Source organism: Saccopteryx bilineata, chromosome 2 (assembly GCF_036850765.1).
Source record: "Saccopteryx bilineata isolate mSacBil1 chromosome 2, mSacBil1_pri_phased_curated, whole genome shotgun sequence".
NCBI lineage: Eukaryota > Metazoa > Chordata > Mammalia > Chiroptera > Emballonuridae > Saccopteryx > Saccopteryx bilineata.
The window spans coordinates 284,645,501-284,660,699 of NC_089491.1; the positions used below are offsets into that span (position 1 = coordinate 284,645,501).

A 15,199-nucleotide genomic window follows, 5' to 3' on the forward strand; every position below is an offset into this window, starting at 1 on the left:
ACAAATGTTATCTTCCATTTTCATATTAACTTTCCTAATTTAATTCTGAAACGGTAAATTAATTCTAAATCACTTTTAAGAAAAGTGTTGACCCCTTAAATTATGCTTAAAATAGTGAATGTTTATTGATAAAAGTCAAAATAAATTGAAATGTTTTTAACCTTCATCAAATAAATTTCTTTGAACTTGGACATGGGTATCTCAGGTGCTATATCACAAAGTTCTTTGAATCTTTTTTGTGTTAGGATAAAAGTGAATTAAATAAACATTTTGCTTATTCTGAGGTCATATCTGACTTAAATATTTTCCGAAATTGACTTTAGTATACAGGTCTTAGTTCCAGTGTTTTGTTTGTACAGTTAAATACATTAAATTCAGCAATTTAGTGTGGGTGTGGGCAGGGATTGGACAGATTGTTGAGTGATTTTTAACTTCTATTAATCAAAATATAACTATTTTAGAGAACAAAAATAATAGCTATATTGCTTGAGTTCATGAAGACTTAGCTGATTTTTAATAATTAATAAGTTTTTTCTGCCAGTGAGCATTATATTACTGCTGACTTTTTAGTGTCATAGTACCTGGTGGTAGTTTCTCTGCAGGTTTTAAAGGTGTATCCTAGTTTTGTTTTGTTTTTTTCTGTCCTGTCCATAGGAAATAATCCTTACAAATGCTAGAGGGAGAATACCTTTAGAGATCCATACATGCCATTAATATGTTATAAGGATTGGTCAGTCCCATTGTCTTCTTTTGTCAATCTTGATCGGAGCTTGCCGAGTGAGTCTATAAGCCTGCATGTGCCTGGCAACTGTTACCTAGTGACAGTTTCAGCTGCAGTAGCCATTGGCTGTGCTGTTGATTGGGGCAGGAGGACCGAGTCACCTTTTTGATGGTGAGTTCTGCATCAGCTCAGGCTGAGGAGGAGGAGCTGGGCTCCGGCTCAGGTGGAGGCAGTGATGCTGAGCGATTGTGAAGAATATCCCGACAGCATCCTGGGAACTGCATCACAGTGAGTCGGACTTCTGAATCAAGCAGCCCAGCCTAGCAGCTGATAAGAGTGAATGCAGGTGAGAAGCATTGCCTTATTCCTGTAACAAGAGAACTATTTTGTGACAAGTGAAACTGGGAATGTGCAAAGAGGCATATCCTGTGGCTGTTTTCAAAGGAGAGGGACTCCCTGAATGACTTGGTTATGCACGAGAAAATAACTTTCAGAAGAGTGCCGCTGCATTGTTCCTGAAGAAATGTCTTTATTTTTAATGCATGGTATTTCTGCAAAAGGTATGACAACAGAGGCTGACAAGCGACTCTCTGAAATGCCTGTACTTTAAAAAAGACTTTGACAATGTTAACCTTATACCAGAACGACCTTGGAAGCATTTGAGTGGATTCCATCCTGCCAGCCTTTCAGTATTTCAGACTCTTTAAACTCATCTTTGTGCGTTAGAGGTATTTTAACACAAGACCATCTTACAGCTTACCTAATGGCCCCTGTGTTAATTGAGCACTTGCTCAAAATAGAAAGCAGAAATAGAAGAGACATTTCTTAAAACATATGGCTGCTACATAACTGCAAATATAACAAGGTAATTTTCCACTTTCAGAAAATTTAGTTGAAGTAATGATTTAATGTGTTAATCATCTAATGAAAATAGGAAAGGTGGAGAAGCATATATTATCATGCCTACTAGAAATACCTAAGTAATAAATAATGGCAGCATTTCTAATCAAATAAGCACAGAGTAGATAGGAAAGTTTCTGTTATTGTCTGAATTTCATATATATTCATATGTATATATATGAGATATAGGTGTGGTTACAAGGAGAGCAAAAACTTTTAGCTATATGTTTCATGATCGTGCTTCATTTATAAGGTGGCATATCAGATAATAAACGCTGAAATTAATAGCAAAAATTATTTATTTTCCTTTTGAAAAGGAAGAAGGATAAATTAGATTGTTACTGGTAGCACCAGTAACTGTAATAGACTAAAGCTGTTTTCTTCTGAATGCTTAAAAAAAAATGCATGCAGAATGAAAACTTCACAAGTTTATTATATTTTATCAGGTGTTAACCCATTGTGTATTATCTTCCCTAATGGAGCTGTGGGTTTATTTTATTCTTATAAGCTGTATGGCAATCTGGAGTCTGTTACCTCTGTTCTGCTCCTTTGTACCCAAATACAGATGAGTCTTTTGGAATTAACCTTTTTGGGAGAGGGGGTGATGGTGGTGGTTCCTATTAGCTTTATTTATTTATTTTAAATTTAAATAATATATTTTATTTAGTCCATCTTATTAGCTTTTTAAAGAAATGAGAGAGAAATGGATCATGAAGTGGATCCACCAGCATCAAACCCTCATTTGAGCCCAAAGACTCTTTTTGTCACAATGAACTTTTTCTTAGCTTTCCAACCAAATCTGAGACCTTAATTATTTAAATTCTAACATGTGAACCCACTACTTATGATAGACGAAACAGGAAGTCTGAGGCAATTTCAGACTTTTTCTTTTCTCATTCTTTCTAGTTGATCCCTAAGAAACAGCCTTTCTGAGGAGGACAAACAGATCACAGAAGCTTTTCTTCTTCCTTTGGCAATTGATATTTTGTTTCTTTTTGCAGATTTAGTTTTTCCTAGTGCAAGGTAATAAATCCATCTTCTCTAGAAGTGCCTTGTGTCTGCAGAAATTTGTTGAGACCACCAGAGGAAGCTCATGAGTGACCTTTTCCACCTCCTCTGTAGTTTATTCCCCTCCCTCCCCCGAAGCTGAGGTGTGTCACTGCTGCACTGAGGCTGATGAAGAGACGTGAGTCCTCTCTGGGATGCTCAGCAGTGACAGAGGCACTTGCCACCATCTCCCAAAACTGGTCCTGGGACACTCAGGTGCAGAGTGTAACAGATGCTGGGAGGCCACCAGCTTGCTGTAGCCAAGGCTGCAGGTTCCCTTAACTCCAAGCCATGAATGAATCCAGGTGGACTGAATGGAGGATCCTCAACCTGAGCAGTGACCTTGTGAATCTGTCCGAGCGTCACTCTTGCCCACTTGGATTTGGCCACTACAGTGCAGTGGACGTCTGCATCTTTGAGACAGTTGTTATCGTCTTGCTGACTTTCCTGATCATTGCTGGGAATTTAACGGTCATCTTTGTCTTTCACTGTGCTCCACTCTTACACCATTATACCACCAGCTATTTCATCCAGACGATGGCATATGCTGATCTGTTCGTGGGGGTGAGCTGCTTGGTTCCTACCCTCTCACTTCTGCACTACTCCACAGGCATCCACGAGTCGTTGACTTGCCAGGTGTTTGGATATATCATCTCGGTTCTCAAAAGTGTTTCTATGGCATGTCTTGCTTGCATAAGTGTGGATCGTTATCTTGCAATAACCAAGCCTCTTTCCTACAATCAACTGGTCACTCCTTGTCGACTGAGAATTTGCATTATTTTGATCTGGATCTACTCCTGCCTAATTTTCTTGCCTTCCTTTTTTGGCTGGGGGAAACCAGGTTACCACGGTGACATTTTTGAATGGTGTGCCACCTCTTGGCTCACCAGTGCCTATTTTACTGGTTTTATTGTTTGTTTACTTTATGCCCCCGCTGCCTTTGTTGTCTGCTTCACTTACTTCCACATTTTCAAGATCTGCCGGCAGCACACCAAAGAGATTCATGACCGGAGGGCCCGGTTCCCTAGCCACGGGGTGGATGCCTCTGGAGAGACTGGACACAGCCCCGACCGTCGCTATGCCATGGTCCTGTTTCGTATAACCAGTGTGTTTTACATGCTGTGGCTTCCCTATATCATTTACTTTCTTCTGGAGAGCTCCCGGCTCTTAGACAATCCAACATTGTCCTTCCTAACAACTTGGCTTGCTATAAGTAATAGTTTCTGTAACTGTGTAATATACAGCCTTTCCAACAGTGTTTTCCGGCTAGGCCTCCGAAGGCTGTCGGAGACCATGTGTATGTCTTGTATGTGTCCTAAGGAACAGGACACCCGGGACCCCAAACCCAGGAAACGGGCTAATTCCTGTTCCATTTGAAGAGAACTGCAAGATAAATCAAGTGTAATATGACAGTGGTTTTGGATCATAGTCTTGATGCATCTGGAAATCTGCCACTGGAGAAATATTTACTTGAATAGATAACTATGAGATGAAGGGACTAAAGGTTTCTTCCCCCCTTTTTTCCTGGAGGAAAAAACTAAAGTAGAGGATGTATAGGGAGTAATCTCATGAGATTATTTTAGCGTGTGAGTATAAATGTGCAGTAATAGGAAAAATTAAGCACTGGGGTGACAAAAGTATATCAGATCTTCCAAGGAACGTGAGCAAAGCCCCTCAGTGTCTCTGTCTCCCTCTCTGTGACTGAACTCTCTTCTCTGTCTTTGTCTCTTGTCCTGTCTCTGTCTCTCTCACTCCCATTGTGTTTATGGAAATTAGTTACATCAATTGCCCTCTAGAGAAAAATGCTACATATTATATATGTGAGAAAGTATAATGTTTGGCATCAAAGTGGACTTTTAAACATGCTGTTCTAAAATTCCTAAGTAGTCTCATGGAGGATGGATGCATAGTAAGCACTATATTTTAGTACTCGCCACACAACCTTTTGCTTGTGTTTTATAATCTCTGCAGCACAAATTTTCTACTATAAGCAAAAAGAACAGTATTTTTCTTTCTTCAGGGTAAAATTATGCTCCCCACCCCTCCTTCCTGACAGTCTGCTATATTTTTCTTTGTCTACATTCTTTGGTACCTTAATCCAGAAGTGTCTTAGCTAATGAAAGAATATATAACATAAAGCAATCATAATGTTAGATAATTTTTCCTTTCAACAAAGCAATCAATAACCTGTTTGAGATAGTGTGTTAAATATTTTTAATGGCTTTGGAAACATTTTTTCTGATTCCTTTTAAATTATTTCATGTGCCCAATGTGGTGTCCTTTTTGCTATAGTAAAGCTTTGTTTTCCTGTAAGACAATCCACAAATAATTCTAATGCAATGCAGAGTACTGCCCCAGAAGTGAAGCATCCCTCTTAAGCCTACTTGTTGTGTCTCTTTCTTTTTTTAAGAGTAAAATATTGACCTTTTTGTGTTAGGTCTCCAAACTTACTGTTCTGTCCACTAATCATTTGTGTGATATGCATTTGCACATTCTATATTTTTTACAACAAAGAAAATGTAAATGTTATTATGTGATCTGTGCCTAATGTTTTCTTAGCACAATATATAGATCAATCAATGTTGCTTAAGTCACCAACATTGGAAAATATATACAAAAACTTCTTTTAAGAGGAAAATACTTTTGTGTAGCTGTTATTTAGATATTTATATTAGATCAAGCTGCATTCTTAGTGTTGCTGAGAATATAAATACTTAATTATGAAATAACGGTAAGAGCTTTCAGCATTTTCTTTTGTAATGATATGTTTTCATATTCAGAGATTAAATTAGCTTATTTTTTAGTGTGCTACATGGAATTGTGTAATAATTCGTCAGGGGTTTAGATGTAGCCAAATGGCGTTTGGAAATTAGTAGTGAAGCAGGTGTGAGTGTAAAACATCTAAGTCTTACTTTTTTTTACTATAATTTTCCTGCCTGACAGATATTTTAAAATTTATATCAAACTACTGAGTATTTTTCTTCTCAGCATTTTTGATTTGTTTATGAAATGCATTAATGAAATGTGCCCGTGGAAGCCAACCATGTTGCACACTGGTGGTTTGACTTCAGAGGTCCTTTAGTAGAAATGTCCTAATTTTATTGAGGTTGTTCTGAACCCCTGTATATTTTTAAACATGTAAGAAAGTTTAAAATAAAGATTAAAATAGCATTCTATACATCAAAGTCAGACTTCGCCTCAGTTTAATACAATACTTAACTTGCAGTAAGAGTTTACTTATTTGGGATAAAAATTTAACTGTTTTACATTTCTGTGGTTTGGGTTGTTTATATTAATTCTTGTTCTCTGTTTGCTGGCAACATCTTGGAAAAGTTGAAATGCCCCTTTAAAGTTTAGACAGTTAAAGGAAAACAAAGAACAAGAAAAAGTGTATGTACAGTTAGAAAAGACTCAGTAAGTCCCCAGTACAGAAAACCCAAGGTGATGTTTATGGCATTTTCCTCTTCTGGCTTTTTCTCATAATAATAATAACCGTTGTGTGTCAGGCACCGTGTTGAGTTTTACATGTAACATTGAATCCTTCCTATGACCCTTTGCAATTATTCTCATTGTAGAGTCAAGGAAGACAAAGAAAACTGACTTGGCCAAGGTCACTTAGGAAGGCCAGTGGCAGGGTTCATTCACCCCCAGCTGGCCTGGAGCCAGAGCTGTACACCTGCCCTCTGTGCTGTATACTGCTTGCCCCCAGGAGCCAGCAAACCTTTGTACCTCTGTTTCTACTTTTTCCCTATGAAATGTCTATTATTTCTTTTTTCTCACTTGAATCTTCTACTTCACCTCTTTTCTTGTGATATATTTCCCTTGATCTTACAAGTCTCTTTGATGAAAACAGCAATCCTAATATGCCCAAACTTGGCGGGTTTGTCTATAATCAAACTGAAACCCCAGGGCATGGCATTTCCTTGACATTACCGTTGTTCATTTTTGTTGTTTTCTTTGAATAGCTTTTTCAAATCTCTATAAATTTCTTATTGGTAGACATATTTTTGAAGAAGAGGAGAGAAGGAAGGCTTTATTGTAGGCCGATAGGGGAGCCTCTATGAGGCCAGTTCTGGGTTTAGATTCTCCATTTATTGTAATGTTTCCTGTGCAACTCTGATATAAGCCATTAACTGCCTTCTGATATACTTCAGTATGTGTTTATATAATAAGGTAATATGTTGAAACTGCTCTTTTTTAGATTAATGTGCTTTATAAACAGAAAGCAAAGCCATTATTCTCATTATATTGTATTCTGTGGTAATTATCCAATTTGATTATAAACAATAGACAAACAGTAATACTATATTCTATTACTTAAGGATTTCATTATCTGTGGTTTCTAAAATTCTACAGTATTCAAAGCCTTTATAACCTACTAGTATATGAAAGCTGGATTGAAATCCTGGCCATTATAAGCTGTTTGTGAATGTTCTAAGTCCTCAGTGAAATCCAGAGGCTTATACCTTCCTGTTCAGCCAGCTGGATTTGAGGACTCAATGAGATAATGCAGTCCCTGTGCTCAGTGTGGCCACTGGCACCTAGGAAGGTTCTGAATGCTGTAGCTGCTATTATTTTATATCTTTCTGGCTTCCATATTTATTGCCATCACAACAGCTATCACTGATTCTAATTTTAAAATATTGTATTTTATAACAGTTAATCCATTATTAGAGTTTTCTAAAATAGCATTATTTTTCAAATCTTTCTCTTTTTTTCCTTTTTTTTTTTTTTTTTTTGGTATTTTCCAAAGTTAGAAGCAGGGAGGCAGTCAGACAGACTCTTGAATGCACCCGACCAGGATCCAGCTGGCATGACCACCAGGGGGCGATGCTCTACCCATCTGGAGCATTGCTCTGTTGTGGCCGAAGCCATTCTAGCGCCTGAGGCGGAAGCCATGGAGCCATCCTCAGTGTCCAGGCCAACTTTGGTCCAATGCAACCTTGGCTGCAGGAGGGAAAGAGAAAGAGAGAGGAAGGAGAGGGGAAAGGGTGGAGAAGCAGATGGGCACCTCTCCTGTGTCCTGGCTGGGAATTGAACCCAGGACTTCCACATGCCGGGCCAATGCTCTACTGCTGAGCCAACCGGCTAGGGCCTCAAATCTTTCTAAATTCAGATTCTGGCTTAGATTGAGATGCTTTAAATATATAAAACTTCCATTATATCTGAAAGTTTATTTCCCAGAAATAATTATTCAGGAAGACATCATTTGAGATTAAAGATACCTATCAAACAGATGTTGGGATAAGACAGGGATGATTCTGAAATTAACTTGCCTTCTTACTTTTTCTGTATTAAATGTACTTAAGTGTCAGTCTTTTTTTTTTTTTTCTTTAGAGAAAGAGAGAAAGAGAGGAACAGACAGGGATAGCCAGACAGGAAGGGAGAGATATGAGAAGCATCAGTTCTTTATTGCAGCACCTTAGTTGTCATTGATTGCTTTCTCATATGTGCCTTCACTGGGGGGCTCCATCCAAGTTAGTGACCCCTTGTTCAAGCCAGCAACCTTTGGACTCAAGCCAGTGACTCTGGGGGTCATGTCTATGATCCCACGCTCAGGCCTGTGACCCCGTGCTCAAGCTGGATGAGCCCATGCTCAAGCCAGCAACCTTGGGGTTTTGAACTTGTGTCTGAGTTCACGCCCTGACACAAGCCAGTGTTCATGGATATACTCTGTATAAAGTACAATTTTAGAATACTTATGGTCCTAGTAAAGTTAGAGGTTTAAAATAAGTATTATTAGGTCATACTTTTATACTAATAGCCTCTTCACAGTTATTTCATTTACTCTTTCAGGAATTTTAGAACAAAAATGCTAAATTGGTAAAATTGATATTATAAATGATAGATGTAGAGAAGATTAAAAGATAATTTGTGAGGAAGCCGATAAAAGTCCTGAAAATGCTGGTTTTAATGTTTTAACAAGTTCAATTATATTTGGATTTTTGAATTTTTCCATTGATTTTTAAGAGAGAGAAAGGGAAGGAGAGAGTGAGACAGAGAGGATGGAAGAGAGAAGGACAGAAGCATCAATTTGTTGTTTCACTTAGTTCCATTTAGTTGTGTGTATCCATTGATTGCTTCTCATACGTGCCCTGACCTGGGGTTAAACCTGCAACCTCGGGCACACCTGGTTGACACTTTTCCGTTGAGCCATCCATCCAAAAAACATTTGGATTTTGTTTTGTATTTACTATTTTGGCATGGAAAAGATAATTCAAAATTCGGTTTTCAGAATTGCTTGAAGTTATCAATTTCAAAATACAACACAATTGTAGAAAACAACCTCTGTATAATGTACACCGAGGATTTTGTGAAGTGTTCTTCTTGCCATACGTCACATTTTAAAATGTTATTTGTATTGAAATTAAAAATTTCAGGTAGGTGTACTTTCAAATTGCTACTCTCTTCAAATAGATTTTGAGAAAAAAATATCCTAAAGACTAGTTTTATCTCTGTACTTTTATTTTTCCAAAGCAATTAAAGAAATTATTACATGTCCAAGATCCTAAAACTTTACTAGATTTCTAGGTATCTATTTGGAAATAAATCTAGAAACATGTATTTTGAAGATTCGTATTTAGAGCGTAATGTTGCTAACTGGGTTTTGTGACAGCTTCTGTTATTTTAATCATTAACTTTACATAGCAGCCCTACTTTCTCTGTTTCTAAATGCAATTTAACATTTGTAATTGAACAAACTATTAAAATTTATGAGGAGTATATCTTGATTTATTTTTATAGATCTTGAAGTCCAGGACATCCAGTGGTAGCACAGGGATAAATAAAGAAGTGTGTGTCTGTGTATGTGTTTTAATGCTTTTACCACATTATAGATTGGGGGAAATTCAATTTATAGTCATTGTAGAATGTTTAATTATTTTTGTCATAGTTGAAAGTACATTTTTTTTTTATTATGTGTGTAAGAGACAGAGACAGGAAGGGAGAGAGATGAGAAGCATCAACTCATAGTTGCATCACTTTAGTTGTTTATTGATTGCTTTTTATATGTGCCTTGACCAGGGGGCTCCAGCTGAGCCAATGACCTCTGGCTCAAGCCAGTGACCTTGGGCTTAAGCCAACGACTTTAGGCTTCAAGCCAGTGACAATGCTATCATGTCTATGATCCCACGCTCAAGCCAGTGACCTTGGGATCAATGTTGATGATCCTGCACTGAAGTTGGTGACCCTGCACTCAAGCTGCCAAATTTGCACTCAAGCCAAATGAGTCTGTGCTCATCAAACTGGCAGCCTGGAGTTTGAACCTGGGACCTCAGCGTCCCAAGTTGGAGCTCTTTATCCATTGCGCCACCACCAGTCAGGCAAGGCTCTTTTTATGTTTATGTCAGGCAGATTTTTCACTTGTCTGCCTATCAGTCAAGCTAATTAGATGATGTGGACCTGATAATTTTTGATTAATAGACCCATTTATTCATTTGCTCTTTAAGTATAAGGTTACTACTCTGTGTAACTATATTTAATTTTGCGCAAGATAATGAGATTTGTAAGTAAAACAAATTTTTCAGTTCTCCAAGAACATACAGACTAATGGAAGATATAGGGACTACATGCAGAAGTGTAGTGTAAGACAGAAATTGACAACTCGAAGTCTACTGCCTACTACTGTAAATAGTTTTAATGAAACATAGCTGCCTCCATTCATTTGTGTATTGCCTATGGCTGCTTTCATACTACAGTGGCAAGAGTTAGGCAGTGTGGCAGAGATTTTATATCCCAGAAAGTGTAAAATATCCACTATCTGCCCTTCCATAAAAAATGTACTGACCCCTTGTGTGAGGCTACAAATACCTTTTATGCGGTACTCAAAATAACAGACTGTTCTTTTATAATTACTAAAGGTTATCATAGGAAGGAGTAGTTGCTGCTTTCAGCTTGATTTATCTAGGCATCAGAACAATTTCTAGCAAATGGTCAAAACCCTAGATGTTGATTCCTTCTATAAGATCCCAGTGTTTGTCAACTGAATATCTTGCCCTAAGTGAAACACAGACCCACTCTTTCTGCATACTTACTATATTTATATTTTTTCCTATGTGGTAGAGTTCTTTGCATATAAAACCTATTTCTTATTTAACTGCTAATGTAGTATGATCATACATTATTTAAGTGTGGAGTCAATAATACTTAACATTGGATGTAATCTTTAAACATCAAAAGCACTTTTTAATCTTTTTTCAATAATTGATAATTGTATAGTTTGAAAGAATTGATTTACTTATAAATAAGCAGCCTCCTTTGCAGGATAGTAAAACAGAAAACTAAAGACTAGAAGCTTGAGCTGTACAGGAGCCGGACTTGGTGTCTTAAACTAATGTAACAGAAAGTTTTGGTTTTCTTCACGTTATTTGTATGAGTGAGAAAAATGAATAAATGATCTTGACGATAATAGTGAAGACACACTTCAATTGCTGCATTAGAATAAAAGCAACCACTTTAACATATGCTTCCTATGCACCAGGTATTGTTCCAAGTCACTGAGGTAGTAGAGTCATCATTGGAACTCATGTAGTCTGGCTGAGCACCTTCACAATTTTTTATCATGTATTTTCTCTAAATGAATGAATAGGGTAATTTCATGTAGAGCTAAATATTAAAAGACAGTAAATGATCAGATTTTTATTAGCTTGACTTTAAATGAAAGATCTCAGAGATTGATTAGGTCTCTCTTTCTTTTTCAGAATAGTCTATAGGCTGAGGGTATTAAGAGAAGACCTCAAGGATTTCTTATAGAGATCATTTGCATGTTGATATTGTCTCTACTTCATATACCCACCAACTTGCCCTTTTGTATTAGCACCTTTTAATTTCAGACAACTGTGTGAAAGAATGAATTATAGCTAATCACTGTAAACTTATTCCCAAACTCTGCCTCTCCTAATTTCCATCCCTTCTACATAATTTTCCCTTTTTCATTCTCAATCAAGATCCATTTTGGTACCTGACTGGGCAGTGACGCAGTGGATAGAGCGTTGGACTGGGATGCGGAAGACCCAGGTTCGAGACCCCTAGGTTGCCAGCTTGAGCGCGGGCTCATCTGGTTTGAGCAAAAGCTCACCAGCTTGAGCCCAAGGTCACTTGCTCAAGCAAGGGGTTAGTTACTTGGTCTGCTGAAGGCCCGCAGTCAAGGCACGTATGAGAAAGCAATCAATGAACAATTAAGGTGTTGCAACAATGAAAAACTAATGATTGATGCTTTTCATCTCTCCGTTCCTGTCTGTCCCTGTCTATCCTTCTCTCTGACTCTCTCAGTCTCTGTATTAAAAAAAAAAAAAAAAAGGTTCATTTTGGTTGTTTTTCTTTTTAATTTGTCAATAAATTTACCCCTTGAGGAAATTTAGGGATTTAAAAGGATAAAAAATCACAAATAGTTCCATTACACATATGTAATTAGATATAACAACTCTTGGGTTTTTTTTTTCTTTTATTTTTCCAATATGGACTACCCCTTTTTCTATGTAAAGGATTTTAAAAATGTAGTTATTTATATTGTAAGCATTTTTGATGTTATTGCATATTCTTTTTTGAACATCTTTATAAATAAAACTTTGCCCTCTTTTAGTATTGTTTCCTTAGAATTTTTTTTTTTTTTTTTTGGTATTTTTCTGAAGCTAGAAACGGGGAGAGACAGTCAGACAGACTCCCGCATGTGCCCGACCGGGATCCACCGGCACGCCCACCAGGGGGCGACGCTCTGCCCACCAGGGGGCGATGCTCTGCCCCTCCGGGGCGTCGCTCTGTTGCAACCAGAGCCACTCTAGCGCCTGGGGCAGAGGCCAAAGAGCCATCCCCAGTGCCCGGGCCATCTTTGCTCCAATGGAGCCTAGGCTGCAGGAGGGGAAGAGAGAGACAGAGAGGAATGAGAGGGGGAGGGGGGGTGGAGAAGCAGATGGGCGTTTCTCCTGTGTGCCCTGGCCGGGAATCGAACCTGGGACTTCTGCACGCCAGGCCGACACTCTACCACTGAGCCAACTGGCCAGGGCCTCCTTAGAATTTTTAAAGAAAGAAATACTTTCTTTAAGTTTTAAGTTAAAACTATTTATGCTCATTGCCAAATTGCTTTCCAAAAGGAGTGAGCCAGTTTATCTTCACATCAATAATCATCAAACTATGTTGTTTCACCACAAACTTGCCAGCAGAAATTCTACATTGACAAGTAAATTGAGAGACTTGGGTTTTCATTTTATCCCCTCCCAGCTCTGATAAGAGGTTGCTTTTTTAATGCAGTATGTGTGTGTATGTGTATGTGTGTGTGGTATTGGTCTTCCTAGCTTCTTCCCATCAAAATTAACTAGGATGGGTCTGCTAATCCTCACTTAAACCAAGGGTTCTTTATTTCGGAAGTTTCTGAGCCCAGGTTGTCTTCTCACTTTTGTTAGGTTACCATTTACTCTGTGCTGCTGCTTTGTTAAGACTATGTTATTTTTTTTAAAATTTATTTAGAAAATTAAATTTAATGTGGTGACATTGATTAATAAGAGTACATGGGTTCCAGGTAAACATCTCCATAGCATTTGAACTGTTGATTGTTTGTATGCCCATCACCCAAAGTTAAATAAGGCTATGTTATATATTTCAAGAATGTTTCATTGGCAATGCTGCTCTCCCCTAATTGGGGCTGTCCTCAGCACTGCCTGTGTCACTGTATACTGTGTGTACCTCAAGGCCACCTGTACACCGAAGCTTGAGAAAGTCTTAGAACATGTTTCCATTGTATTCTTCTGCCTCTGTTACAGCAGTAATACACCTACTCTCAAGGTATGTGTGTGTGTGTGTGTGGGGGGGGCTTCTACTAAGTAGACTTTTGAGGCCTGAGTCCTTGGAGTATATATGGGCATCAAGACTTCAACTATTATGGGCTGAGGACCCAGACCTGGTTGATGCTAGGATTTCCCTGACCTGCAGAACTGCGGGTACAATCCCCTCAGCGCTTTACCACCTTGAAGTCATGCCTGGTGTGGATGTGTAAGGAGCAGGGGGTGCTTGAATGTCCATACCTGTTCTCCTCACTGTCTTTTGTGCAATCTCTCTGGTTCTTCAGGGCTTTGTCTATAGTGGCTACTCAGTATTTGTGGAGCTGAGTTCAAAGTGCTTTCTATTAGAAGTCATTTATTTCTTGAGTTCAGTGAACTTAATTATCCAGAATAACTGTATTTTTGGGTATTTCCACCACCACCCCAAATCAGTTGAGGGTGTGGTTGGACTGAAGTTCACTTAAAATCCTTTTCCCCTCTGCCTTTATATTAGTGTATAAATGGGAAAACTATGAAAAAGAATGTATTAGGAGAGTTGGAAGGTCATTTAATATCGGTATCATTTAATATAGCTATCCTCCCTAATTGAGTTCTTCCTTCCAAAACCCACATTGTAGGCTTTGAATATATATTTTAAAGGAGGGTGAATGCACTTTGTGCAAGATTTGGATTCTGGATAATTTTTTTTATATTCAACTGAAATGGATGTCTTTCTGACTTCTTCATGATTATATGGAAAAAAATGGAATTCTATTTTACCTGAAGGCCTTCTGTGTGTGTTAGTAGAACTGTGGTTTTTATCTCTAGTCTTCCGTTCATCTTGAACCGTTCCTGGTAAAATATGGTGTGACAGAAAATGATTTGAGTTTGGGTGATGGGTAAACAACATTATCAACAGTTCAAATACTATAGAAATGTTTACCTGAAACCTATGTACTTTTATGGATCAATGTCACCCTGTTAAATTTAATTTCTAAATAAAGTTTTTAAAAACATATGGTATTGCAGCTCATCACCAGATTTTCCCGGAGTATACTCTAACATATCTTGCTTTAAATGGTGCTCAGAGCTGAATATAGTGTTCTGTCTATGACGTGACTAGAAACAGAGGAAAGTTGGGGGAGGGACTCATCATTTCTGCTTGCTCTGTGTATCATTCTACCGTTTATTCAGCGCAGAAGTAAATTAGATACCTTCATTAGTTTAACATATTGACTTTATTTTCAATAACCCCCTAAGCCTTTTTCACACCTGCTTAATTATATGTTCTTTCTCTCCAATGGTTTGTGTTTTTTTAAACCTTATCTTTATCTCCCTTAAATTTCATCATGTTAGAGTTGGTGCAGTTGTTCCAGTCTTTTTGAATTGTAATTGTATCTTTGAATATATTCATTAAACTTTTGCCATCTGCAAATGTGATAGACATATTTAATAATTTATTGAAATTCAGAGAATTGATGTTTAAAAGTCAAACAGTCTCAAGCTATCTTTGTCCTAAGTCCACCCCCAGGTATGGTGATTTGTGAAAAGAACTCATAAGATTTTGCATAAGCTATACCCGTGGCTAAGATTTATTGTAGCAAAATGATATCAAGCAAAATTAGCAAAGGGAACTGGATGGAAGCTTTTAAGAGTCTTCTCCCAGTGGAGTCACCCAGTATCCACTTAATTCTTCTAGCAAGTTGTGACAACACATGCAATGTTATATATCAGTGACGCTCATTAGAGACTTAGTACCCAAGAGTTTACTGGGGGCTGG

At 37.9% G+C, this 15,199-nt stretch overlaps 2 protein-coding genes across 3 annotated transcripts in view; both read left to right on the plus strand.

The window, feature by feature from the left end:
- RABGAP1L (RAB GTPase activating protein 1 like) overlaps window positions 1–15,199 on the plus strand; it is a 603,348-nt gene that overhangs the window by 223,356 nt on the left and 364,793 nt on the right. The window lies entirely within an intron of this gene.
- On the plus strand, window positions 1,036–5,567 carry GPR52 (G protein-coupled receptor 52). Its single transcript, XM_066255118.1, has 2 exons — window positions 1,036–1,586; window positions 2,623–5,567. The coding sequence occupies exon 2, from the start codon at window positions 2,960–2,962 to the stop codon at window positions 4,043–4,045; it is 1,086 nt and encodes a 361-aa protein (XP_066111215.1). The 5' UTR covers window positions 1,036–1,586; window positions 2,623–2,959; the 3' UTR covers window positions 4,046–5,567.

Coding starts and splice junctions, on each gene's coding strand:
- GPR52 (XM_066255118.1), top strand. CDS start 2,960: ATGAATGAATCCAGGTGGACTGAATGGAGGATCCTCAACCTGAGCAGT.